The following is a 27855-nucleotide window of genomic DNA, read 5'->3' as shown; positions in this document are numbered from 1 at the left end:
AGCAGACTATGCATTCTTCTCAAGCACACACAGAACATTCTCCAGGACTGACCACATGCGGGGCCACAAGGCGAGCTTCAGTAAATTTAAGAAAACCAAAACTATATCAAGCATCTTTTCTGATCACAATGCTGCAAGATTAGAAATAAACTACAAGGAAAAGACTCTAAGAAACACAAACATGTGTGTTTAGCTAAATAATATTCTACTAAACAACCACTGGATCACTGAAAAAAATCAAAGAAGAAAAAAAAATACTTAGAGACAAACGAAAATGAAAGCACAACGGTCCAAAAAATAATGGGATGCAGCAAAAGCAGTTCTAAGAGGGAAGTTGACAGCAATACAATCCTACCTCAAGAAACAAGAAAATCTCAAATAAACAACCAAACTTTACACCTAAAACAACTAGAGAAAGAAGAATGAACAAAATCTAAAGTTAGTAGAAGGAAGGAAATCATAAAGATCAGAGAAGAAATAGAGACAAAGAAAACAATCATAAAGATCAATGAAACTAAAAGCTGATTCTTTGAAAAGATAAACAAAATGGATAAACTTTTAGCCAGATTCATCAAGAAAAAAAAGGGAGAGGACTCAAATCAGTAAAATTAGAAATGGAAAAGAAGTTATAACTGACTCCACAGAAATACCAAGGATTTTAAGAGACTACTATGAACAACTGTATGCCAAAAAAATGGACAACCTGGAAGAAATGGACAAATTCCTAGAAAGGTACAGTCTTCCTGAACCAGGAAGAAACAGAAAATATGAACAGATCAATCCCAAGCACTGAAACTGTGATTAAAAATCTCCCAATAAACAAAAGCCCAAGACCCGATGGCTTCACAAACAAATTTTATCAAACATTTAGAGAAGAGTTAATACCTATCCTTCTGAAACTGTTCCAAAAAGTTGCATAGGAAGGAAAACTTCCAAACTCATTTTATGAGGCCACCATCACCCTGATATCAAAATCAGAAAAAGATACTACAAAAAAAGAAAATCATAGGCCAATACCACTGATGAACACAGATCTAAAAATCCTCAACAAAATACTAGCAATTTATATCCAACAATACATTAAAAGATCATACACCATGATCAAGTGGGATTCATCACAGGGATGCAAGGATTTTTCAACATCCACAAACCCATCACTGTAATATACCACCTCAACAAACTGAAGAATAAAAACCACATGACCATCTCAACAGATGCAGAAAAAGCTTTTGACAAAATTCAGCACATTTTTATGATAAAAACTCTCCAGAAAGTGGGCACAGAGGATATATACCTCAACATTAAAAAAGACCATATACGACAAGCCTACAGCTTGCATCGTACTCAATGGTGAAAAGCTGAAAGCATTCCCTCTAATATTAGGAACAAAACAAGGATGTCCACTCCCACCACTTTTATTCAACATAGTTTTGGAAGTCCTAGCTACAGCAATCAGAGAAGAAAAAGAAATAAAGGGAATCCAAATTGGAAAAGAATAAGTTAAACCGTCACTGTTTGCAGATGATATGATACTGTAAGTAGAAGATCCTAACGATGCTGCCAGAAAACTACTAGAACTCATCAATGAATGTGGTAAAGTTGCAGGTTACAAAATTAATACACAGAAATCTGTTGCATTTCTATACACTAACAACGAAAGATCAGAAAGATAAATTCAAAAAGCAATTCCATTTACCTCTGTATCAAAAAGAATAAAATACCTAGGAATAAACCTAAGGAATAAAATACCTAAGGAGACAAAAGATGTGTACTCTGAAAACTATAAGATGTTGATGAAAGAAATCAAAGAAGACATAAACAGATGGAAAGATAAACCACGTTCAAGGACTGGAAGAATCAATATTGTCAAAATGACTATGCAATCCCTATCAAATTACCAATGACGTTTTTCACAGAACTAGAACAACAACAACAACAAAATCTCAAAATTTGTATGGAGATACGAAAGACCCCAAATAGCCAAGCAATCTTGAAATAGGAAAACAGAGCTGGAAGAATCAGGCTCCCTGACTTCAGACTATACTACAAAGCCACAATCATCGTAACAGTATGGTACTGGCACAAAAACAGAAATACAGATCAATGGAACAGGACAGAAAACCCAGAAATAAGCCCATGAACCTATGGTCAATTAATCTATGACAAAGGAGGCAAGACCACACAATGTTTGAAGTCGGTCTCTTCAACAAATGGTGCTGAGAAAACTGGACAGCCACATGTCAAAAAATGAAATTACATCATTCCTTAATTCCATACACAAAAATAAGCTCAAAATGGATTAAAGATCTAAATGTGAGAAGGGATACCATAAAACTCCTAGAAGAAAACATAGGCAGAACACCCTCAGACATAAATCATAGCAACATTTTCTTTGATCCATCTCCCAGAATAATGGAAATAAAAGCAAAAATAAACAAATGGGATCTACTTAAACTCAAAAGCTTTTGCACAGCAAAGGAAACAATAAACGAAATGAAAAGACAACCCACAGATTGGGAGAAAATATTTGCAAATGATGTGACCTATAAGGGATTAGTCTCTAAAATTTACAAACAGTTTATGATGCTTAATAGCATCAAAACAAACAACCCACTCAAAAAATGGGCAGAAGACCTGAATAGAGATTTCTCCAAAGAGGACATACAGATGGCCAATAGGCACATGAAAAAATGTTCAGTGTAGCTAGTTATTAGAGAAATACAAGTCAAAACTACAATGAGATATCACCTCACACCAGTCAGAATGGTTATCATCAAAAAATTCACCAACAAATGCTAAAGAGGGTGTGGAGAGAAGGGAACCCTCCTGCACTGTTGGTGGGAATGTAAATTGATACAGCCACTATGGAGAACAGTATGAAGGTTCCTAAAAGACTAAAAATGGTTACTATGTGATCCTGTAATCCCACTCCTGGGCATATACCCAGAGAAAAATATAATCCAAAAGGATACACACACCACAATGTTCACTGCAGCACTGTATGCAAATAGCCAAGACACGGAAGCAACCTAAATGTCCATCAACAGAGAAACGAATAAAGGTGCGGTACATACATACAATGGAGTATTATTCAGCCATTAAAAAGAATGAAATAATGATATTTGCAGCAACATGGGTAGACCTTGAGCGTGTCATACTGAGTGAAGTAAGTCAGAGGAGAAATATCATATGACATCCCTTATATGTGGAATCTAAAAAGAAATGATACAAATGAACTTACTTACAAAACAGACTTAGAAAAGGAACTTATGGTTGCGGGGGAGGAGGTGAGGGACTTAGGGACTTTAGGAAGGTAATGTACATACTGCTATATTTAAAATGGATAACCAACAAGGGCCTATTGTACAGCACATGGGACTCTGCTCAATGTTATGTGCCAGTCTAGATGGGAGGAGGGTTTGAGGAAGAATGGATACATGTGTATCTCACGGCGGAGAACCTTTGCTGTTCACCTGAAACTACCTCAACACTGTTAACGGGCTACACCCCAATACAAAATACAAAGTTTCACGTTAAAAAAAAAAGTTTACTTTCTATGTTCTTATCTTTTACCTCAAACTTCTAATTGCTGTTAGCAACATCATTAGTACTGGGACAGAGAGGCAAGGGAGAGGGAGATCAGCAATATTGCAGAAGTTTTTCATTCTTTATAAAAAACCTGAAAATTACTAAAAAGAATGCCACTTTGTTTGCCTTCTTAGCAATAAAAGGAACACATTATAGTGCTGGAGTTTTCTTTAAGCTGAATATATATTTTTAATTTTTTAATTGGAAGATACTTACTTTACAGTGTTGTGTTGGTTTTTGCCTTACAACAACATGAATCAGTCATGACTATATGTGTGTGTGTGTGTGTATGAATTGAAGTGAAGTGTGAAGTGCAAGTTGCTCAGTCATGTCTGACTCTTTGCAACCCCATGGACTACACAGTCCACAGAATGCTCCAGGCCAGAATACTTGAGTGAGTATCCGTACCCTTCTCCAAGGGATCTTTCCAACCCATGAATCAAACCCAGGTCTCCCACACTGCAGGCAGATTCTTTACCAGCCACAAGGGAAGCCCATATATATTTCACCTCCCTCTTGAGCCTCCCTCCCAACCTCCCCCCAGCCAATCCACCCCTCTTGGGTGTCACAGGGCGCCAGGCTGGGCTCCCTGTGTTATGCAGCAGCTTCCCACTAGCTAGCTATTTGACACATGGTACTATACATATGGCACCCCACTCCAGTACTTTTGCCTGGAGAATCCCATGGACAGAGGAGCCTGGTGGGCTGCAGTCCATGGGGTCGCTAGAGTCGGACACGACTGAGTGACTTCACTTTCACTTTTCACTTGCATGCACTGGAGAAGGAAATGGCAACCCACTCCACTGTTCTTGCCTGGAGAATCCCAGGGACGGGGAAGCCTGGTGGGCTGCCGTCTATGGGGTCGGCACAGAGTCAGACACGACTGAAGCGACTTAGCAGCAGCAGCAGTATACATATGTCAATGCTGCTTTCACAATACATCCCACCCTCTCCTTCCCCTGCTGTGGCCTACAAGACTGTTCTCTACATCTGTGTCTCTACTGCTGCCCTGCAAATAGGTTCATCAGTACCATTTTTCTAGATTCTATATGTGTATGTTAATATATAATATTTGTTTTTCTCTTTCTGACTTACTTTACTCTGTGTAACAGGCTCTAGGTTCATCCACCTCAGTTCAACTAATTCACATTCGTTCCTTTTTGTGGCTGAGTGGTTACTGCTAACTAACAGTGTAGATTCACATACTCATTCTGACACTTATTAAACAGTATATGACCTTAGATAATTTACTTTAAATGTCAGTTTTCTCAGCCATAATATAGGAATTTAATACCTTAATAAAGTCCATCCTGAGGATTAAAAGAGACCATTCTTACAAAGCATTTGCACAAGTACTTGCCACATGGTAAGAACTCAATAAATGTTACCAATATTATTACAGCTAACAAGAGACAGTGATATGAGTGTCTCAGATACAGCATTATCAATAAGCAACAAAATTTTGGACAACATAGAAAGCAATCTGTGATATCTTTCATTCGTGTATCCTTTCCACACAGTAAATAATCAAAGAGAAATGGTTAACAAGAAACTGAAAAATCCACTCTTTATGGTGCAAAGTGTCATAGCAACTTTGCTTCTAAACCAGACTACACGACATGTAACTGTTTAATCACAATTAAGCACTACACTTACGATTCTTGTGGCCCAGTGTCATAATTCTATCCATATCATCAGCATTATTGACCACATAAGCTGATAAATCCTTGATATAAACTCCCACATCGGGTCTTTCTTTCACCTAAAAAAAAATAAAAATACAGATTTTACACATATATCCATAGTTCTTCCTCAGGTATTTACCGAATATCTACTACATGTCAGACGCTGCTAGATAGTGAGGACAGGGTGATGAACGAGGCAGAGTTTCTACACGGTGGAAGCAAAAATCTGCAGGGAGAACATACAAATAAATAATTACACACAAAAATTATTTTAACTGTGATAATGCCATGAAAAAAAAAAATACAGGAAACTACAGGAGAATACATTATGGAGAGACTTAAGCTAGTGAAACAGGGACAGGGTAAGTTTCCCCAAGATGATGTTTAAGCTAAGATCTGAAGAAACAGCAGGTTCAATCTGTGTGTTAGAATAGGAGAAAAGAGTATGTGCAAGAAGCCTGAAATAAGAAAAACTAGGTAACTTAAAAAATGAAAACCAACTAAACAAACAAAAGCCAAGTAAAGAGTGGGCAGCACAGGGGAAACAGGTGGGATATCTGGCTAAAGAGGTAAGCAAAAATAAGACTAAGCATAGTTATTGGACAAATTTGATTTTATTGAACTAACTACAGTTGATTTACACTGTTGTGCTAGCTTCTGGTATACAGCAGGGTGACTCAGATTACATACATATACACACATACACATTCTTGTTCATATTCTTTTCCATTATGGTTATTACAGGATATTGTACCATATGGTAGGACCTTGTTGCTTTTTATTCTATATATAATAGTTTGCACCTGCTAATCCTAAACCCCTAATCCATCCCTCCTGCACTCCCCCAACCTTGGCAGCCACAAGTCTGTTTTCTATGTCTGTGAGTCTGTTTCTGTTTCACAAATAAGTTAATTTTTAGCTATATTTTAGATTTCACAAAAAAACCAACATTGTAGTATTTGTCTAACTTGCTTCACTTAAAGTATGATAGTCTCTAGGTTCATCCATGCTGCTGCAAATGGCATTATTTCATTCCTTTTCACGACTGAGTAGTATTCCATTGCATATATATATACCACATTTTCTTTGTCCATTTATCTGTCGATGAACATTTAGGTTGTTTCCATGTGTTGGCTACTATAAATAGTGCTGCTGTTTATATTCTGACTTGGACCCTCTATCCACATCCTTTCTGCTTCACCAAGAAATGAGTGTCCACTTAAAAATATGCACAACCTAAACTTAAGCACTGTGTCTTTATTCAGTGGACATACTAAATATTTAAGCCCAAGAGACAGTCTCTCAGATGGCTCTGAGGGACTGTTCAGAAGAGGTAAGGGAGCATGTATATTTTCAAATTAGAGTTCTGACTGAATATATACACAGGAATGGAATTGCTGGGTCACTTGGCAACTCTAGTTTTCTGAGGAATCTACACACTGTTTTTCATAGTGGCTGCACCAATTTACATGCCCACCAACAGTGCAGGAGGACTCCCTTTTCTGCCCACCATCTCCAGCATTTACAAACTTTTTAATGACGGCCAGTCTGACTGCTGTGAGGTGATACCTCACTGTAGTTTTGATTTGCACTTCTCTAATTATTGGTCTTTATCTTAAGAGCAATTTGAAACCACTAGAGTATTTCACACAGGTAAGTGAAATAATCAGATCTATGGAATCAGCGAACTCAAATGGACTGGAATGGGTGAAATTAACTCAGATGATCATTATATCTACTACTGCGGGCAGGAATTCCTCAGAAGAAATGGAGTGGCCATCATGGTCAACAAGAGTCCGAAATGCAGTACTTGGATGCAGTCTCAAAAACGACAGAATGATCTCTGTTCGTTTCCAAGGCAAACCATTCAATATCACAGTAATCCAAGTCTATGCCCCAACCAGTAACGCTGAAGAAGCTGAAGTTGAACGGTTTTATGAAGACCTACAAGACCTTTTAGAACTAACACCCCCAAAAGATGTCCTTTTCATTATAGGGGACTGGAATGGAAAAGCAGAAGTCAAGAAACACCTGACTGCTGCTGCTGCTAAGTCGCTTCAGTCGTGTCCGACTCTGTGCGACCCCATAGACGGCAGCCCACTAGGCTCCTCTGTCCCCGGGATTCTCCAGGCAAGAACACTGAAGTGGGTTGCCATTTCCTTCTCCAAGGCATGAAAGTGAAAAGTGAAAGTGAAGTCACTCAGTTGTGCCCAACTCCTAGCAATCCCATGGACTGCAGCCCACCAGGCTCTTCCGACCATGGGATTTTCCAGGCAAGAATACTGGAGTGGGGTGCCATTGCCTTCTCCTAGAAACACCTGGAGTAACAGGCAAATTTGGCCTTGGAATACGAAATGAAGCAGGGCAAAGACTAATAGAGTTTTGCCAAGAAAATGCACTGGTCATAACAAACACCCTCTTCCAACAACACAAGAGAAGACTCTCTACATGGACATCACCAGATGGTCAACATGGAAATCAGACTGATTGTATTTTTTGCAGCCAAAGATGGAGAAGCCCTATACAGTCAGCAAAAACAAGACCAGGACCTGACTGTGGCTCAGACCATGAACTCCTTATTGCCAAATTCAGACTTAAATTGAAGAAAGTAGGGAAAACCACTAGACCATTCAGGTATGACCTAAATCAAATCCCTTATGATTATACAGTGGAAGTGAGAAATAGATTTAAGGGCCTAGATCTGATAGAGTGCCTGATGAACTATGGAATGAGGTTCGTGACATTGTACAGGAGACAGGGATCAAGACCATTCCCATGGAAAAGAAATGCAAAAAAGCCAAATGGCTGTCTGGGGAGGCCTTACAAATAGCTGAGAAAAGAAGAGAAGCGAAAAGCAAAAGAGAAAAGGAAAGATATAAGCATCTGAATGCAGAGTTCCAAAGAATAGCAAGAAGAGATAAGAAAGCCTTCCTCAGTGATCAGTGCAAAGAAATAGAGGAAAACAACAGAATGGGAAAGACTAGGGATCTCTTCATGAAAATCCAAGATACCAAAGGAACATATCATGCAAAGATGAGCTCAATAAAGGACAGAAATGGTATGGACCTAACAGAAGCAGAAGATATTAAGAAGAGATGGCAAGAATACACAGAAGAACTGTACAAAAAAAGAGCTTCACGACCCGGATAATCACGATGGTGTGATCACTGACCTAGAGCCAGACATCCTGGAATGTGAAGTCAAGTGGGCCTTAGAAAGCATTACTACGAACAAAGCTAGTGGAGGTGATGGAATTCCAGTTGAGCTATTCCAAATCCTGAAAGATGATGCTGTGAAAGTGCTGCACTCAATATGCCAGCAAATTTGGAAAACTCACCAGTGGCCACAGGACTAGAAAAGGTCAGTTTTCATTCCAATCCCAAAGAAAGGCAATGCCAAAGAATGCTCAAACTACCGCACAGTTGCACTCATCTCACACGCTAGTAAAGTAATGCTCAAAATTCTCCAAGCCAGGCTTCAGCAATATATGAACCGTGAACTTCCTGATGTTCAAGCTGCTTTTAGAAAAGGCAGAGGAACCAGAGATAAAATTGCCAACATCCGCTGGATCATGGAAAAAGCAAGAGAGTTCCAGAAAAACATCTACTTCTGCTTTATTGACTATGCCAAAGCCTTTGACTGTGTGGATCACAATCAACTGTGGAAAATTCTGAAAGAGATGGGAATACCAGACCACCTGACCTGCCTCTTGAGAAATCTGTATTCAGGTCAGGAAGCAACAGTTAGCACTGGACATGGAACAACAGACTGGTTCCAAATAGGAAAAGGAGTACGTCAAGGCTGTATATTGTCACCCTGCTTATTTAACTTAAATGCAGAGTACATCATGAGAAATGCTGGTCTGGAAGAAACACAAGCTGGAATCAAGATTGCCGGGAGAAATATCAATAACCTCAGATATGCAGATGACACCACCCTTAAGGCAGAAAGTGAAGAGGAACTAAAAAGCCTCTTGATGAAAGTGAAAGTGGAGAGTGAAAAAGTTGGCTTAAAGCTCAACATTCAGAAAACGAAGATCATGGCATCCGGTCCCATCACTTCATGGGAAATAGATGGGGAAACAGTGGAAACAGTGTCAGACTTTATTTTTCTGGGCTCCAAAATCACTACAGATGGTGATTGCAGCCAGGAAATTAAAAGATGCTTACTCTTTGGAAGGAAAGTTATGACCAACCTAGATAGCATATTCAAAAGCAGAGACATTACCTTGCCAACAAAGGTCCATCTAGTCAAGGCTATGGTTTTTCCTGTGGTCATGTATGGATGTGAGAGTTGGGCTGTGAAGAAGGCTGAGCGCCGAAGAATTGATGCTTTTGAACTGTGGTGTTGGAGAAGACTCTTGAGAGTCCCTTGGACTGCAAGGAGATCCAACCAGTCCATTCTGAAGGAGATCAGCCCTGGGATTTCTTTGGAAGGAATGATGCTAAAGCTGCAACTCCAGTACTTTGGCCACCTCATGCAAAGAGCTGACTCATTGGAAAGGACTCTGATGCTGGGGGGGATTGGGGGCAGGAGGAGAAGGGGACGACAGAGGATGAGATGGCTGGATGGCATCACTGACTCAATGGACGTGAGTCTCAGTGAACTCTGGGAGTTGGTGATAGACAGGGAAGCCTGGCGTGCTGCGATTCATGGGGTCGCAAAGAGTCGGACACGACTGAGCGACTGATCTGATCTGATGGTATCTATGTAAAAATATTATCTTTCTGTGAGTAACTTTATGAGAACTTTGACCCAACTTGAAGGTTGTATTTAGGATATGTGTATCTAAAATACACAAAGTATTTTAATACTACCTGTAAAATATACATAGAAATATAAAACTCATTTTGCATGGACTAGAAGTCACCTCCAAAAATCAACAGAATAAAGTGAAACTGAGGTAGAGGGGCTGCCAGTGGGGCAAGCCATTTCCACAGGTAGTAAGACCTCACAGACAAAGACGACAAAAGTTTAAAAAACAATATCAGAGACAAAGTCACAAAAGCAAATACTCTGAATTCTAGGTGTTGATTTTAAATCTAATTAGAGTTTGGGGGCTGTATTATAAGATATATTTATACATTACAAAAACTGCCTTTTCTCTGTCATGGGATATATGTTATTCCTAATTTTAGTTGCAGTAAATAAATGTGTTGGTCTCCATAAAGCAGTGGGTTTCAGACTGTGCTCTGACAAGCACTAGATGGCCTAGTGCTGGCAATGAGGGGCCACAGTGTGAGTCTGGGGTTTTTCAGGTCCAGACAAATTCTAAAGAGAACTTTACTTTCATGTATTTTATAGACTGGGCTTCCACATAAGGTCTGGTTTGATTCAAGTGTTAAAATGCTTTAAACCTTCGTTTGAACATTATTGGTCTATATCAACGCTTAGAAAATCTATGTTAAAAAATAATGTGTATATGTCTAATGTGGAAAAGTGGTATCTCTGGAAAAAAAATCATGCCCTTGGATGTCATGAAAACGTCTAACTGCAGTGAAAGTTTTTAATCATGTACTTTCACTTTCTATGCTTATGTTACTGCAGATGGGAAACATTCTTCAAACTGGTATCAGTCTGCAAAGTCTAAGGTCATTTCCAATAACAAGTTATTAATTCTATATACAATTATTAAGCACAGATAAATTATATATGAAAAATGAAAAAACTGAATATGATTCTGAAATAAAGCAGGACCCTGAGACGAGATGGTGGAGCAGAAGGATGTGAGCTCACACCGTATCAAGAAAACACCAAAGTCACAACTAACTGGTGAACTACCACCAACAACAAAAAAAAAACATTGAAACTTACCCAAACAGATATCCTGTATTCAAAGACAAAGGAGAAGCCACAAGACACAGAAGGGGTGCAATCACAATAAAATCAAATCCCATATGCAGCAGGTGGGCAACACACAAACTGGGAAATAATTACATCATAGAGGTCCTCCCACAAGAGTGAAAGTTTTGAGCCCCATATCAGGCTTCCCATCCCATCCTGGGGGTCTGGCATTGGGAGGAGAAGCCCACAGAGCACAGGACTAAGGGAAACAAACTCTACTCTTGGAGGGCACACACAGGTCTCATGCAGAACAGTATCCAGGGGGAAAAGCAGTGACCTTATAGAAGCCTAGGCCAGACCTACCTGCTGGTCTTAGAGAGCCTCCTAGGGAGTCAGGGGCAGCTATGGATTACTGTGTGGAAAAGACACTATCAGCAATAGTTCTGGGAAGTACTTATTGATGTGAGCCCTCCTGGAGGCCATCATTTTCTCACAAGACCCCCCACCCCACCCAACAGCCAGTAGGTTCCTGTACTGGAACACCTCAGGCCAAATGACCAACAGGGCAGTAACACAGCCTCACCCATCAGCAGACAGGCTGCATAAAATCTTACCAAGCCTACAGCTGCATGTTAAACACACCCTTTGACACAGCACTGTCCACCAGAGATACATGGTCCAGCTCTACCCTCCAGTGGGCAAGAAACAGTCCCTCCCACCAAGAAGTCTGCACAAGCCTCTTAGATCAGCCTCACCCACCAGTGGGCAGATAGCAGAAGCAATAATAACTACAACCCTGCAGATGGTGGAATGGAAACAGCAATGACATAAAGGCAGACAAAATGAGATGGCAGGAGAGTATGTCCCAGACAAAGGAACAAGATAAAACTAGAGAAAAACAACTAAGTGAAATGGAGTATAGGTACTCTAACTGAAAAAGAATTCAGAGTAATGAGAGTAAAGATGATCCAACATCTCAAAAAATAATAGAGGCACAGACCAAAAAGATACAGGAAATGTTTAAAAAAGCTACAAGATCTAAAAAACAGAGATGAACAACACAACACCTGAAATAAAAAACACAAAAGAAGGAATCAGTAGCAGAGTAAATGAGGCAGAAAAACAGGTAAGTAAGCTGGAAAACAGAATACTGGAAATCACTGCCGTGGAACAGAAAACAGAAAAAAAAAAGAAATGATAACAGTATCAGGCACCTCTGGGACAACATTAAACACACTGCCATTTGCATCAGGGGTCTTAGAAGGACCTGAAAAAATATTTGAAGAGATAACAGCTGAAAATTCCCCTAACAGGGGAAAGGAAATAGTCACCCAAGTCCAAGAAGTACAGAAAGCCCCATGCAGGGTAAACTGAAGAAGGAACATGCCAAAACAAAATAGTAATCAAATTGACAAATAATGAAGACAAAGAGAAAATATTAAAAGCAACAAGAAACAAGCAACAATTAACATACAAGGGACTCTGTAAGATCATCAGCTGATTTTTCATCAGAGACTCTGCAGGCCAGAAGGGAGTGGCAAAACATATTTAAAGAGATGAAAGGGAAGAACCTACAACCAAGAATACTCTACCCAGCAAGACTCTCATTCAGATTTGATGGAGAAATCAAAAGCTTACTAGACAAGCAAAACCTAAGAGAATTCAGCACTGGGAGACTAGCTGTGCAACAAATGCTGAAGGAAAATCCCCAGGTGGAAAAGGACACAAATAGAAAAAAGAAAATTACAAATGGAAGCACTCATCAGTAAAGGCAAACACACAGTAAAGGTAGGAAATACCCACACACAAATATGATATCATAATCCTAAGAAGAGGACAGCACAAAAGCAGGGTACTGGAAAGGATCAGCAACTTAAATCAATCTTCTTTACATACAAACTACTATATCAAAACCTCACGGTAACAGCAAATCAGAAATCTACAATAGATACACACACAAAAATGAAAAAGGATTCCAAACACAACACTAAAATTAACCATCAAATCACAAAAAAAAGAGAATAAAAGAAGGGGAGCAAAAAGACCTAAAAAAAAAAAATCCAACACAGTGAACATACATACCAATAATTACTTTAAATGTAAATGGATTAAATGCTCCAACCAAAACACACAGACTGGCTGAATGTACACAAAAACAAGACCTATATATATGCTGTCTACAACAGATCCATTTGAGATCTAGAGACACATACAGACTAAAAGTGATGAGGTGGAAAAAGGTATTCCATGCAAATGGAGATCAAAAGAAAGCTGGAGTAGCAATACTCATATCAGACAAAACAGAATTAAAGACTGTTACAAGAAACAAAGGACACTAACATGATCATTAAGGGATCAATCCAAGAAGAATATATAATAATTGTAAATATATATGCATCCAACACAGAAGTACCTCAATATATAAGGCAGATGCTAAGACCAGGAGACACTAACAGTAACACAGTAATTGTGGAAGACTTAAACACCCCACTTTCAACAATGGACAGATCATCCAGACAGAAAATCAATAAGGAAAAACAGGCCTTAAATGACATTGGAACAGATAGACAACTGATTTTTATAGAGTATTTCATCCAAAAGCAGCAGAATATACATTCTTCTCAAGTATACATGCAACATTTTCTAGATTGATCACATACATCAGTTCAGTTCAGTCACTCAGTCGTGTCCGACTCTTTGCGACCCCATGAATCGCAGCACTCCAGGCCTCCCTGTCCATCACCAACTCCCGGAGTTCACTCAGACTCACGTCCATCAAGTCAGTGATGCCATCCAGCCATCTCATCCTCTGTCGTCCCCTTCTCCTCCTGCCCCCAATCCCTCCCAGCATCAGAATCTTTTTCAATGAGTCAACTCTTTGCATGAGGCGGCCAAAGTACTGGAGTTTCAGCTTTAGCATCATTCCTTCCAAAGAAATCCCAGGGCTGATCTCCTTCAGAATGGACTGGTTGGATCTCCTTGCAGTCCAAGGGACTCTCAGGAGTCTTCTCCAACACCACAGTTCAAAAGCATCAATTCTTCGGCGCTCAGCCTTCTTCACAGTCCAACTCTCACATCCATACCTGACCACAGGAAAAACCATAGCCTTGACTAGACGGACCTTTGTTGGCAAGGTAATGTCTCTGCTTTTGAATATGCTATCTAGGTTGGTCATAACTTTCCTTCCAAGGAAGAAGTGTCTTTTAATTTCATGGCTGCAATCAGCATCTTCAGTGAATTTTGGAGCCCAGAAAAATAAAGTCTGACACTGTTTCCACTGTTTCCCCATCTATTTCCCATGAAGTGATGGGACCGGATGCCATGATCTTCGTTTTCTGAATGTTGAGCTTTAAGCCAACTTTTTCACTCTCCACTTTCACTTTCATCAAGAGGCTTTTTAGTTCCTCTTCACTTTCTGCCTTAAGGGTGGTGTCATCTGCATATCTGAGGTTATTGATATTTCTCCCGGCAATCTTGATTCCAGCTTGTGTTTCTTCCAGACCAGCATTTCTCATGATGTACTCTGCATTTAAGTTAAATAAGCAGGGTGACAATATACAGCCTTGACGTACTCCTTTTCCTATTTGGAACCAGTCTGTTGTTCCATGTCCAGTGCTAACTGTTGCTTCCTGACCTGAATACAGATTTCTCAAGAGGCAGGTCAGGTGGTCTGGTATTCCCATCTCTTTCAGAATTTTCCACAGTTGATTGTGATCCACACAGTCAAAGGCTTTGGCATAGTCAATAAAGCAGAAGTAGATGTTTTTCTGGAACTCTCTTGCTTTTTCCATGATCCAGCGGATGTTGGCAATTTTATCTCTGGTTCATCTGCCTTTTCTAAAAGCAGCTTGAACATCAGGAAGTTCATGGTTCACATATTGCTGAAGCCTGGCTTGGAGAATTTTGAGCATTACTTTACTAGTGTGTGAGATGAGTGCAATTGTGTGGTAGTTTGAGCATTCTTTGGCATTGCCTTTCTTTGGGATTGGAATGAAAACTGACCTTTTCTAGTCCTGTGGCCACTGGTGAGTTTTCCAAATTTGCTGGCATATTGAGTGCAGCACTTTCACAGCATCATCTTTCAGGATTTGGAATAGCTCAACTGGAATGCCATCGCCTCCACTAGCTTTGTTCGTAGTGATGCTTTCTAAGGCCCACTTGACTTCACATTCCAGGATGTCTGGCTCTAGGTCAGTGATCACACCATCGTGACTATCTGGGTCGTGAAGCTCTTTTTCGTGCAGTTCTTCTGTGTATTCTTGCCACCTCTTCTTAATATTTTCTGCTTCTGTTAGGTCCATACCATTTCTGTCCTTTATCGAGCCCATCTTTGCATGAAATGTTCCCTTGGTATCTCTAATTTTCTTGAAGAGATCTCTAGTCTTTCCCATTCTGTTGTTTTCCTCTATTTCTTTGCACTGATCACTGAGGAAGGCTTTCTTATCTCTTCTTGCTATTCTTTGGAACTCTGCATTCAGATGCTTATATCTTTCCTTTTTTCCTTTGCTTTTTGCTTCTCTTCTTTTCACAGCTATTTGTAAGGCCTCCCCAGACAGCCATTTTGCTTTTTTGCATTTCTTTTCCATGGGGATGGTCTTGATCCCTGTCTCCTGTACAATGTCATGAATCTCAGTCCATAGTTCATCAGGCACTCTATATCAGAGCTAGTCCCTTAAATCTATTTCTCACTTCCACTGTATAATCATAAGGGATTTGATTTAGGTCATACCTGAATGGTCTAGTGGTTTTCCCTACTTTCTTCAATTTAAGTCTGAATTTGGCAATAAGGAGTTCATGATCTGAGCCACAGTCTGCTCCCAGTCTTGTTTTTGTTGACTGTATAAAGCTTCTCCATCTTTGGCTGCAAAGAATATAATCAATCTGATTTCGGTGTTGACCATCTGGTGATGTCCATGTGTAGAGTCTTCTCTTGTGTTGTTGGAAGAGGGTGTTTGTTATAACCAGTGCATTTTCTTGGCAAAACTCTGTCACATACATACTGGGTCACAAAGCAAGCCTCGGTAAATTTAACAAAATTGAAATCATATTAAGCATTTTTCTGACCACACTGCTATGAGATTAGAAATCAATACAAGAAAAAAAAAACTGTAAAAAATACAAATACTTGGAGGCTAAACAATATGCTACTAAACAACCAATGGATCACTGAAGAAACCAAACAGGAAATCAAAAAATACCTAGAGACAAATGAACACAAAAGCAAGAATATCCAAAAGCTATGGCATGAAATGAAAGCAGCTCTAATAGGGAAATCTACAGCAATACAATCTTACCTCAGGAAACAAGAAAAATCTCAAATAAACAACCTAACCTTGTACCTAAAGCAATTAGAAAAAAAAGAAAAAACAAAACCCCAAGTCAGCAGAAGGAAAGAAATCATAAAGATCAGAGCAGAAGTAAGTGAAATGGAGACAAGGATAACAACAGGTCAATAAAACTAAAAGGTGGTTCTTTGAGAAGGTAAACAAAATTAATAAACCTTTACCTGGACTCAGCAAGAAAAAGAGAGCTCAAATCAGTAAAATTAGAAGTGAAAGGATTAATTACAATGGACACCACAGAAATACAAAGGATCATAAGAGACTACTATAAGCAACCATATGCCAATAAAATGGGACAACCTGGAAGAAGTGGACAAATTCTTAGATAGGCACAACCTTCCAAGACTGAACCAGGAAGAATGAGAAAACAGGAACAGACCAAACCCACATACCTATGGTCACGCAATTTACGACAAAAGAGGCAGAAATATACAACGGGGGAAAGACCGTCTCTTCAATAAGTGATGTTGGGAAAACTGGACAACTACATTAAATAAATGAAACTAGAACACTCCCTATCACTATACACAAAAATATAAACCCCAAATGGATTAAAGACCTAAATGTTAAGGCTAAATATTTTAAAACTCTTAGAGGAAAACATAGGCAGAACACTCTGACAAAAATCACAGAGAGATCTTTTTTTTTTTTTTTTTTCCCAATAGCATTGACTTTTATTCATTCACGTTAAGTCACCTGAAATGGTATCTGTTGCATTTAAATGCTCATTAATGTAAATGGCTGAACAAATCCATTTTAATGGATATTCAATCCATTAAAAACTCAATATCCCACATGGTAGCAGAGCTATTAGTTGGTCATTCATCCATTGACAACTTGCATCATTTATTCAGTGCTATATTAAACAGTGTATTGGAAGATAGATTAACTAATAGCTCCAAGCCTCCTAACAATTTAAATGAAAATTACAAAATGTTTTGAGACCCTATTTTGGAATACAAAGGGTGTTTGACTTCCAATTTCCATTCTCTGTAGAACAAGAACAGGTCATTCCTTTATTGACATGCATAAAATACATCACATTTTCTGTTCTGCTGATGCTATAAATTCAATACCAATTCTCCAGCCATATCAGTTATGAGCATAAAGTATATCATGTAACCTCAAATCTCTAACAGTGGAAGGCTTAAAAAAGAATGGATGCTGTTAGAATAATGCTGCTTCCTTTGATGTGACAACTCAGCATCCATCTCCCTCCCTCTCAGATGATTCTTCAGCATGTTAGAGCAGTGAGGAATGGTTTTAGTCTCATAAGCAAGTTAGAGTGAAGACATTGGCCACATAATACACATGCTCCATTTTTTTTTTTTTTTTTTTTAATTCTGAATCTTGGGCAACTGTTCTCTTGTAACTACTTTACAGTTTCTAAAAGCAGTTATTGTCCAAAGCTGGAAGAACTTAAGTCTTCTCAGATGAGCATGTGAATGAATGGAGGGAGGTAAACAAAAAATAAAATTAAAAAAGATGAGGTCTGATAGGGGAGCAGCCAGATAAGAAAAAAAAAAAAAAAAAACAGTAATTTAAATTTTATTCCAGCTATAATGCAGGTTAGTCTGACTTTAAGCATCACATGGCATACTTCTGAGTCCATTCCCGAGATATTCTGTTGTACTTATCTCTGTCTGTTTTATACATCCGTGCAATCTCTGGTACTAGGGGGTCATCTGGGTTTGGATCACATAGCAGTGAACAAATGGATAAAAGAACTTTAGAAATAGTTAAAGCAGGAGACCACTGTGATCTTAGAATATCGAGACAAATGCTGCCATTACTGTTAATATTTGGATGATAAATTCTTGTTGTAAATGCAACCTTAGGTAGTTTGAAGGGGTAGTCTGTAGGAAAATGAATTGTCAAAAAGAATACACCGCCTTGATAAGGGCTGTCATTAGGTCCCATAATTGTGGCTTGCCAATGAAACATATCATCCCCAACTGGACCTGCAGAACATTGTGCTGGAGGGTCACGGGCCAAATCACTAAGTTCCTTATTAATCTTTGATCCTGGTCTGGGAAGAATCCATATGCTGTGGGGCAACTAGGCCTGAGCGCCACAACTAATGAAGTCCATGTACCCTAGAGCCCATACTCCACAACAAGAGAAAGCACTGCAATGAGAAGCCTGCCCACTGCAACTAGAGAAAGCCCGCACACAGCAATAAAGACCCAGCACAGCCAAATAAGTAAACGGAAGAAGAAAAAAACTACCATATGATCCAGCAGTCCCACTCCTGGGCACTTGAGAAGATATACGCACTCCATTGTTCACTGCAGCACTTTTACAACTGCCAAGACATGGAAGCAACCTGAATGTCCATCAACAGAGGAATGGATTAAAAAAGATGTGGTACACTTGTACAATGGAAAATTATTCAGCTGTTAAAAAAATGAAATGCCATTTGCAGCAACATGGATGAAACCAGAGATTATCACACTAAGTTGAGTAAGTCAGAGAAAGACAAATACATTTGCTTACATGCAGAATATTATAAAAAAAAAAAAAAGGAAAAAAAGGTACAGATGAATGTATTTACAAAACAGAAAGAGACTCTCAGACTTCAAAAACAAACTTATGGTTACCAAAATGGAAAAGCTGGGGGGCGGGGTGGAAAGGATAAATTAAATGTTTCAGACTGACACATACCCACTAATATATTTAAAACAGATAACCAACAAGGACCCAGGGAGCTCTACTCAACATTCTGTAATAAGCTAAATGGAAAGATAACTTGAAAAAGAATAGATACATGTACAACTAATTACTTTGCTGTTTGGAGAAGGAAATGGCAACCCATTCTAGCATTCTTGCCTGGAGAATCCCATGGACAGAGAAGCCTGGGAGGCTACAGTCCACAGGGTCGCAAAGAGTCGGACATGACTGGGCGACTTCACTACTACTACACTACTACACCTGAAACTAACACAACACTGTAAATCAACCACACTCCAATATAAAAGAAAAAAGTTGAAAAAGACAGAACCCTGTGGGACCCTCCCATGTACAAAAGCCACTCCATGTTCCTTTCTTGTTTGTACAGAAAGGATGTAGTCTGCTAAGCCTTTTCTGAATTCCAAAGAGCAGAGTCAAGCAGTCACTAATTAAGGAAGGGAAGGAATACAAAATCAAAGAAAAAGCCAAGAAATTGCTCTTTGTAGTTGAAACAATAGTTCATCTATAATCAGAGTCCTAGTTCCTCCTCGAGGAATATATTCAACAATCTCATGCACATCTTACAACTGTTCTGCAGAAACTAAGACCCCTATCCAGCTTGACGATGAGGACTACATGCTGACCACAAGCACTAGACCCCAGACTGGACTAAACTAGGGTTAATGATTAAGATTCCTAAAACGTCATCCTGTTAACTTACCACCAACCAATCAGAAGAAAGTGAAGCACCCTGCAACCCTCAACCCAAATGTTGCCTTTAAAAACCCTTTCCTGAGGACTTCCCTAGTGGTCCAGTGGTTATGAATATGCCCTGCAATGCAGGTGACACGAGTTTGATCCCTGGTAAAGGAACTAAGATCCCACATGCCGCGGGGCAGCTAAGCCCAAGTTCAGCAACCAGAGAGTCTGTGCGCTGCAAAGAAGATCCCACATGCCACAACTAGGACCCCAGGCAGCCAAATTAAAAAAAACCTTCCCCAAAAAACAGTCATTAGGGAGTTTGTGCCTTTTGAGCATGAGTTGTTCGTTCTCCTTGCTTGGCACCATGCAATAAAACACTGTACTTTCCCTCAACACAAACCCCTGTCAATAGATTGGCCTTGCTGTGTGATAGGCAAGCAGATCTAAGTTTGATTCAGTAACAATTTTGGTGACCATGCAGGCACAGCCATCTTGACAGGCATCTCATCCACTGTACATCAACCCCCGACTGACAGTGGCACTCAGATCTTGTCCACCTGGTGCCTGAGCACTTCTGTCTCAGGGACACCCCAAGTGTTTACCACTAATGGCATCAATGGCCTGCAGTGTTTTCAATGCCCTGGTAAAGGAAACAAGGTTCTGGTCCTGGTCTGTAAGAGATCTCTAGTAAGTGGTGCAACCACTCATGTCCAGGGCATTCTTCCCTAGTGGGCTGCCCTGACTGGAATTTTACTTTGGGGAGGGGGGGAGGTGTAGGACTCTGTCACCTGGTTTTGAGCACACTACCACTTTAATTGGACTTTCCTTTCCAGATCAAAGAGTCCCTTCGTTGTCCAGCACCGCCTGAGCAGTAATCGAGAAACTCCCTGTTACAGCAAGGCTCATCTGCACCCCTATTCTCATGCCAGGTAACTGACCCTGAGAAGACTCCAGACACGGATCTGCTAGTCTGTTTCTGGTAACATCAGTCATGTGAAAGAACAATGGGTAATGAAAGCTATGTTCCATCTTGTAGTTCCCTAAGGTATATTTTGCAAACCTGGAAGATCTTAAGTTGTACTCCCATGAAAAGAAAGACAATGATATTTAACTGTAACACCACATGGCCCCAGTATTCTTTAGGCTCTGATGAACAATGACCCCTCAATTGTCTGTAGACTATAACACCTACATTCAACTAGAACTGTTTTGTAAAAGGGAAAGAAAATGGGATAAAATTCCTTATGTAAAGGTTTCTATGGCATTGCATCAAAATGAACTTGACTTTTATCTTGGGAGTCTCAGTACATGAGTGTGAATTCTGTTTCCTCTCTGGTTTCCACCCTCATTAGGGGATCCTGGACCTGATTTGGGAGGAGATCCCACCATACGGAGAGAAAGGAAATGAAAGGATTAATCATTCTCAGAGACACCCCTGACACTGATCCTCATTAGAGGACCCTGGTCTTTACCTTTGTTAGAGTCCTGGTAACTTAAATGTAGTCTTAGACACTCATAGAAACTAACAGTTTAAATTCAGTCAAGAGGCTGTCAGAGCTGGCAAGTTCATCTAGAAGTGAGGCATGTGAATGTGAGTGTTATATATTACTGTCTATGACTACTAGTTGTTTATGAAAGCTCTTAAAAATTGGATGGTAATTCTAGCAAAGAATTTTCATCATAAAAACAAAGAAATTTAATTTGTATAACAAATAGCTTGTGACACCAAAACAATAGATCTCAATGAAGGCAGCTACTCCCCTGACCAGACTGTTTTAGAAACTTGAGGGGGAGTTTCTGGTTCAGTTAAGGAAACTATTAGTATTTGCAGGCAGGAGACTGGGATATTGAACACCCTGAAGTAGGTAGGATGGTCACAATCATGAATGGTCCCATGCAACTTTGAATGTCCTACCAGATAGTCAGATGGGTGAAAAAAACAACTTATTAATTTAATTATCTAAATTTAGATCCTAACTCTACTCTACATATAAAGACAAAGTGCTTTCCCTTGGTAATAATAATATAGGAATGCAGGAAAACTGAGGAAAGAACTACTTTATTTTCCTCAGAACTGTGCCAAGAGCTAGATACTACTGTAAAGGACCGTGTCATTGAGTAACACCAAACAAGGTGTTTAGATTACCAATTCAACATACTTGTAACAGTCTGCCTTTGTGGGTATTGCAGTCATAATGATTTAAATATGCCTCTATTTATATATGTCATTGAGTATGATCACATGTAAGCATTTATATTATATATTGAACTACCAGTACTTTTTAAAAGTAAATTATAATTGGACAGTACCTTGATATCTTTAAAATTATGTGTGTAGATAGATTTTATCATCTATGAATTTTATTTCAGGATAATCAAAGGGGCATTATAAAATACATGTTATAAAAAAGGAACACTGGTTCTACTGTACTTGAGAAACACTGACAAGACTGTTTCTGAGAATAAATGTGATCTATAATTACTATTATAAAAATGGAAATGTTCTTTCCAAATGGTTTTTATTCTAATAATCTGTACAAATAACAAACATTTAAAAGGTAAAAAGCATAGAATTAAGGGATCCATCAAAACCAAAGATGACCAGAAAAAAGAAACTTATCTGTATATTTGTTGTCTATACATCATTATGGATTAAGTCTTCAATAAGGTCCAACAAATTCAAATAATATTAACACCTAAGCCTGTAACATATTGCTCCAAAAGTTCAGTTCATATAGTAAATTTTTTTTTAAAAAGCTGAAATTTATTAAATATTTTATTATGTGTCAAGCAATAATCTTTGTTATCTTTGGCAATAATCCTATAAAGTAGATACTATTATTATTTCCATGTTCATGTGGCAAACCTAAGGCTCATAGAGGGTAAGTAACCTGCTTAAGAGATCAGAGCCAATATTCAAGCTAAGGTGTTAAAACCTCAGAAATCACCCTTTAATCCTTAATCCATTTACCTTAACCCAAGCAAGTCAGGAAATTCCTCTAGGTTTCATTTTTTTACATTAACAAAATTGAACTGCTGAAAGGTTAAATGAAATAAAATATGTACTGCTACCATCATTTACTACACTAAATGCCTATTGCTGCATTATAAGAGCTTCTTAATAATAGTTATTCTATTATTCTACTGTTATTCTCAGTATACTCCACACTGTTCTACAATAGAGGCTGCCACGATTCTATATTCTATTCTATTGTTATTCTAAACACATTATTCTCTAATTATTGACAATACAATTCCAATCAAAATTCCAATATTTTAAAGGCTAACTTTTTGTCTTATACACCACAATTTTAATATATTTGGCAATAATTACTAGTCATCTACCACTCGATTCAGCAATCCTGTTTCAGGAATCTATCCTCAGACAAGCCTGCACATATATGAAATGGTATAATTACAAGGTTATTTGGTACAGAACTGTTTGTAAGAGCAAAAGATTTTAAACAACCCAACTGTTTATCAATAGCGGGGTGGCTAAGCAAACTAAAAGTTATGTCCATACTAAAGATACTATGAGGCAGAAAGGGAAAAAAAAGACAAAAAAATGAAGAAGCATTTCTCTTTACTCACATGGAAAGACTGTCACAATTCATTGCTCAATTTGAAAAAAAAAAAAAAAAGCAAAGTACAATGAGGGGGGAAAAGTCTTTTCAATAAATGGTGCTGAAGGACTTTCCTGGCGGTCTAGTGGTTAAGATTCTGCACTTCCAAAAAAAAAAAAAGATTCTGCACTTCCACCTCAGGGGGCATGGGATGGATCCCCGGTTGGGGAGCTAAGACCCCACACATCGCGCAGTTACAAAAAAACATTAAAATGGTGCTGAGACAACCGGATATCTGTATGCAAGAGTGAAGCTGATCCTCTAACTCACAAAGCATATAAAAAATTAACTCAAAACGAACCAAAGACCTAAATAACTATAAAACTCTTAGGAAGATAACAAAGGCATAAATCTTTGTGACCTTGGATGAAGCAATGATTTCTTAGATACAACACCAAAAAACACAAGAAACAAAACTAAATGTAGATAAAGCAAATACGATCAAAATTTTAAACTTTTATGCTCCAAAAGGACACCATCTAAAACGTAAAAAGACAATCCATAAGAGAATATTTTTGTAAATTCCTATTATCTGTTAACAAGCTTGCACTTAGAACATATAAAGAATTGTTTAGTCACTAAGTCATGTCCAACTCTTTTGCGACCCACACAAACCATCGCCCTCCAGGCTCCTCTATCCATGGGAATTCCCAAGCAACAATACTGGGGTGGGCTGCCATTTCCTGCTCCAAGGGATCTTCCTGACCCAAGAATCTAACCCACACCTCCTGCATTGGCAGGTGGATTCTTTGTCACTGAGTCACCAGGGAAGCTCCATATAAAAAATTATTAATATTTAATAAAAAAATAAAGAGCCAATTAAAAACGAACAATGGATCTGAACTGAAATTTCTCCAAAGAAGACACACAGATGGTGTAAAAAGATGTTCAATGTCATTAGCCATCAGGGAAATGGAAATCAAGCCCACAAATGAGATACCACTTTATACTAAAATCACTATAAAAAATGACAATAACAAGTCTTGATGAGGATATGGAAAAACTAGACTCCACAAATGAGATAACACTTCATACCCACTAAAATGGCTGTAATAAATGACAATAACAAGTGTCAACAAGGATATGGAAAAACTGGACTCCTCATACATTACTGATAGGAACGTAAAATGGTACAGCCACTGTGGGAAACAGTCTGGCAGAATCTAAAAGTAGAATTACCATATTATCTAATGACTGCATTCGTTGATATATAACCAAGAGAACTTTAAAAATATACAGTTCAAAGATACTGCAGGTTCAGTTCCAGATTACCACAATAAAGAGTACCATGAATTTTTGTTTCCTCAGTGGATATAAAAGTTATATTTACATTATACCATCCATAGACTATTATGTTTAAAACATGTTTGTACCTTAATTTAAAAATATTTTATTGCTAAAAGAAATGTTAACCATCATCTGAGCCTTCAGGCAGTCACAATCTTTTTGCTGGTGGAAAGTTTAAAATACTGCAAGAATTACCAAAATGTGACACAGACACATGAATTAATTAAGCAAATACTGTTGGAAATACAGAGCTGCACAGACTTGTTCCATGCAGGGTTGCCACAAACCTTCATTTGTTAAAAAAAAAAAAAAACAGTATCAACAAATATAATAAAGTGAAGCACTATCACGTGAGGTATGCTTGTATTCATACAAAAACTTTTACAAGATGTTAAAAGGAAAAATGAAATACTGATTCATGCTACAACATGAATGGATCTTGAAAACATCATAAAAAGTGAAAGAAGCCAGACACAAAAGACCACAATTGTATGACTTCATTTAAATGAAATGTCCAGAATAGGCAAATTCATAGAGACAGAAAGTTACTGGTTACCAGGAGGGAGAAGAGGAATGCAGAGTGACACCTAATGGGCATGGAGTTTCCTCAGGAATAATGAAAATGTTCTAGAATTAGATAGTAGTGATGCTTGCATAACTTTCTGAATATACAAAGAGTCACTAAATTGTACACTTTAAAAGGACGAATATTACGGATGTAAATTACATCTCAATTTAAAAAATAATGATTTGAGGAAGAATGGAGCCTGAGTCCCTTCGCTGTTCACCTGAAGCTACCACAACATTGTTAATTGGCTATACCCCAACACAAAATAAAAGTTTAAAGTTTGAGGGAAAAAAGAAAAAATACTGAATGTGAATCAGCTATTAATGAACCAATCCACAATTTCTGTGATTATCTGATAGTTATGTATATAATCTCACATTCCCTTTCTCTAAGATGTAGGATTACAGTAGTGCCAATATATTACCCAAAAGTATACAAACCAGAGTTTCTCAATCACAAAGTCTGGTTTTTCCTTCAGGTGAAAGAAAGATTAAAAGCACAAATATCTGTGACAACATTCATAATTTGTATTAATACCTACATTTCTGACACTGTAAAAACTTAATAAAGAGTCCGCGTGCCAATGCAGGGGACGTGGGCTTGATCCCTGGTCCAGGCAGACTCCACATGCCACAGAGCAACTAAGCCCATGTGCCGCAACTACGGAGCCCAGGCACTACAGCCCACAAGCTGCAACCACCAAGCCCCTGAGCTGCAGCTACTGAGCCCAGGCACCCCAGAACCCGTCCTCTGCAACGAGAGAAGCCACCACAGTGAGAACCCCACACACAGCAACAGAGAGTAGCTCCCACCTGCCACAGTTAGAGAAAGTCCATGCACAGCAACGAAGACCGAGCGCAGCCAAAAATTAATTCATTCATTAAATTAAAAAAAAAAGCCCACAACTTCTGACTTTAAATTCTGGAGTATCTTGGGCATTCACACCAGAGAATGAAAACTTATGTTTGCATAAAAATCTATGCATGGATGTTCATAGCAGCTTTACTCCTAACAGCCCCAAACTGTACGTAGCAGGTGAATGGCTGTCCTTCAGCAGGTGAATGGTTAAACACACCAGGCAATATTACTCAGACATAAAAAGGAATGAGTAACTGATACATGCAACAAGTTGGATGAATTTCTAGGGAGTTATACAAAGTCACAAAAGCCAATTCCAAAAAGTTACAACGTAACACTTTTGAAATGACAAAACCATAACCCTGGAAAACAGATTAGGGTTGTCGTTGTTAGGGATGGGGACAGAAGGGAGTAGTCACCAGAGAGGTGGATATGGTTATAAAAGGGCATCTTTGATGTGGAACAATTTAGTACCTTGTTGCAGTAGTGGATATAATCATCTACACATGTGATAAAACAGTATACAATACAAATGACTACAAGAAAAACTGGGGCATTTGAACAATGGATTCAAACAGATTATATCTGTGGATTATATCAAGATCAATATCACGATTATGATATTGCATTATAGCTTTGTAAAATGTTATCTCTGGGGAAAACTGTGTAAAGGGTAATCCTCTGTATTATTTCTTACAATTGCATGTGAATTTATCTCAATAAAAATTTTAGTTTAAAAAAAGGTGCAGATCAATGTATATAGGGTGCTACATTTAAAGTAAAACTAAAATTATATTTGTATTTACATAAATAACACTGAAAGGATACCGAAAGTGGTTATCTTAGGGTGGGGAGAAATAGGGTAGGAACCAACACTTTTCAATGCATAAGTGTTTAAAATAGTTGTATTTTTGAAGCATGTTACCAAGTTTCCTGGTCAAAAATAATAAAATATTAAGAGTACCTTTTGTTCAAAAAAGAACTTAATTCAGTACACATTCTCTTGCTCTGGAAAGTACTCCAATTTCAATTATCCTTACCTCTAACCTCTGTGTCTGATCCTTGCCCAAAAGGTCACGAACTTCTTCATTATATATTTCCAAATAAGACACTCGAACCAAAAATCTGTAAAGAAAACAGTGAAATATTTATTAGAACCGTTTTAAAAACGTGTTTATAAAGGTTGTACATCTTATGTTTGTACTTCTCGATATTAGAAAATAATTATTTTACCTCGTATCACCCTCTGCTTTTGCAATATGACCAAATATGTGAGCAAAGGAATTTGGAATGATTCCTCTAAGTTCAGGAACAGCTCGAACACCTTCCATGGTAAACGTTTTCCCAGTTCCAGTTTGTCCATATGCAAAAATAGTCCCTGAAAACAATGAAGAGAATCAATCACTTTGTAGAGTCTGATGCTACAGAACAATAGTCTTAAAATTAATTCTTTTGACACTGTGATGCAATTTCTAGCCTGGATTTAAAGTTTATTCTAATATAAATTTCTCCTTTATTATCAGCAATTACAGCATGAACTGTGTAGCACACGAGCACAGTACTGTTGAAGTTCTAGAGCCAATGAGATAAATGTAAAATCGAACATTTTAGCTAATCCTAAGAAATTTATGTTTGTTAATTACTTAATGCGGACATTAAATTGGAGAAGGTAGTATAGTTACAGCAAAAGAACAAAGGTCCCAGAGTAGAAAGACCTCAACGTGAATCTACACATTTGCCACTTTTCG

General features: G+C 38.4%; 1 protein-coding gene and 1 pseudogene across 3 annotated transcripts in view; both read right to left on the bottom strand.

Moving 5' to 3' along the window:
• Window positions 1-27855, bottom strand: part of KIF3A (kinesin family member 3A) — an 89813-nt gene that overhangs the window by 39597 nt on the left and 22361 nt on the right. For all 3 annotated transcript variants that reach the window (XM_005888360.3, XM_070374005.1, XM_070374006.1), the window contains exons 3-5: window positions 27341-27485; window positions 27148-27232; window positions 5245-5350 (exon numbers count right to left, since the gene is read on the bottom strand). In XM_005888360.3, coding sequence (XP_005888422.1) covers window positions 5245-5350; window positions 27148-27232; window positions 27341-27485 — 336 coding nt within the window. The remainder of the gene's footprint in view (window positions 1-5244; window positions 5351-27147; window positions 27233-27340; window positions 27486-27855) is intronic.
• On the bottom strand, window positions 17956-18412 carry LOC102265681 (ubiquitin-conjugating enzyme E2 D3 pseudogene; annotated as a pseudogene).

This window comes from Bos mutus, chromosome 7, assembly GCF_027580195.1.
Source record: "Bos mutus isolate GX-2022 chromosome 7, NWIPB_WYAK_1.1, whole genome shotgun sequence".
In the NCBI taxonomy this organism is placed as follows: domain Eukaryota; kingdom Metazoa; phylum Chordata; class Mammalia; order Artiodactyla; family Bovidae; genus Bos; species Bos mutus.
This window is presented reverse-complemented; position numbering and strand designations above follow the sequence as displayed.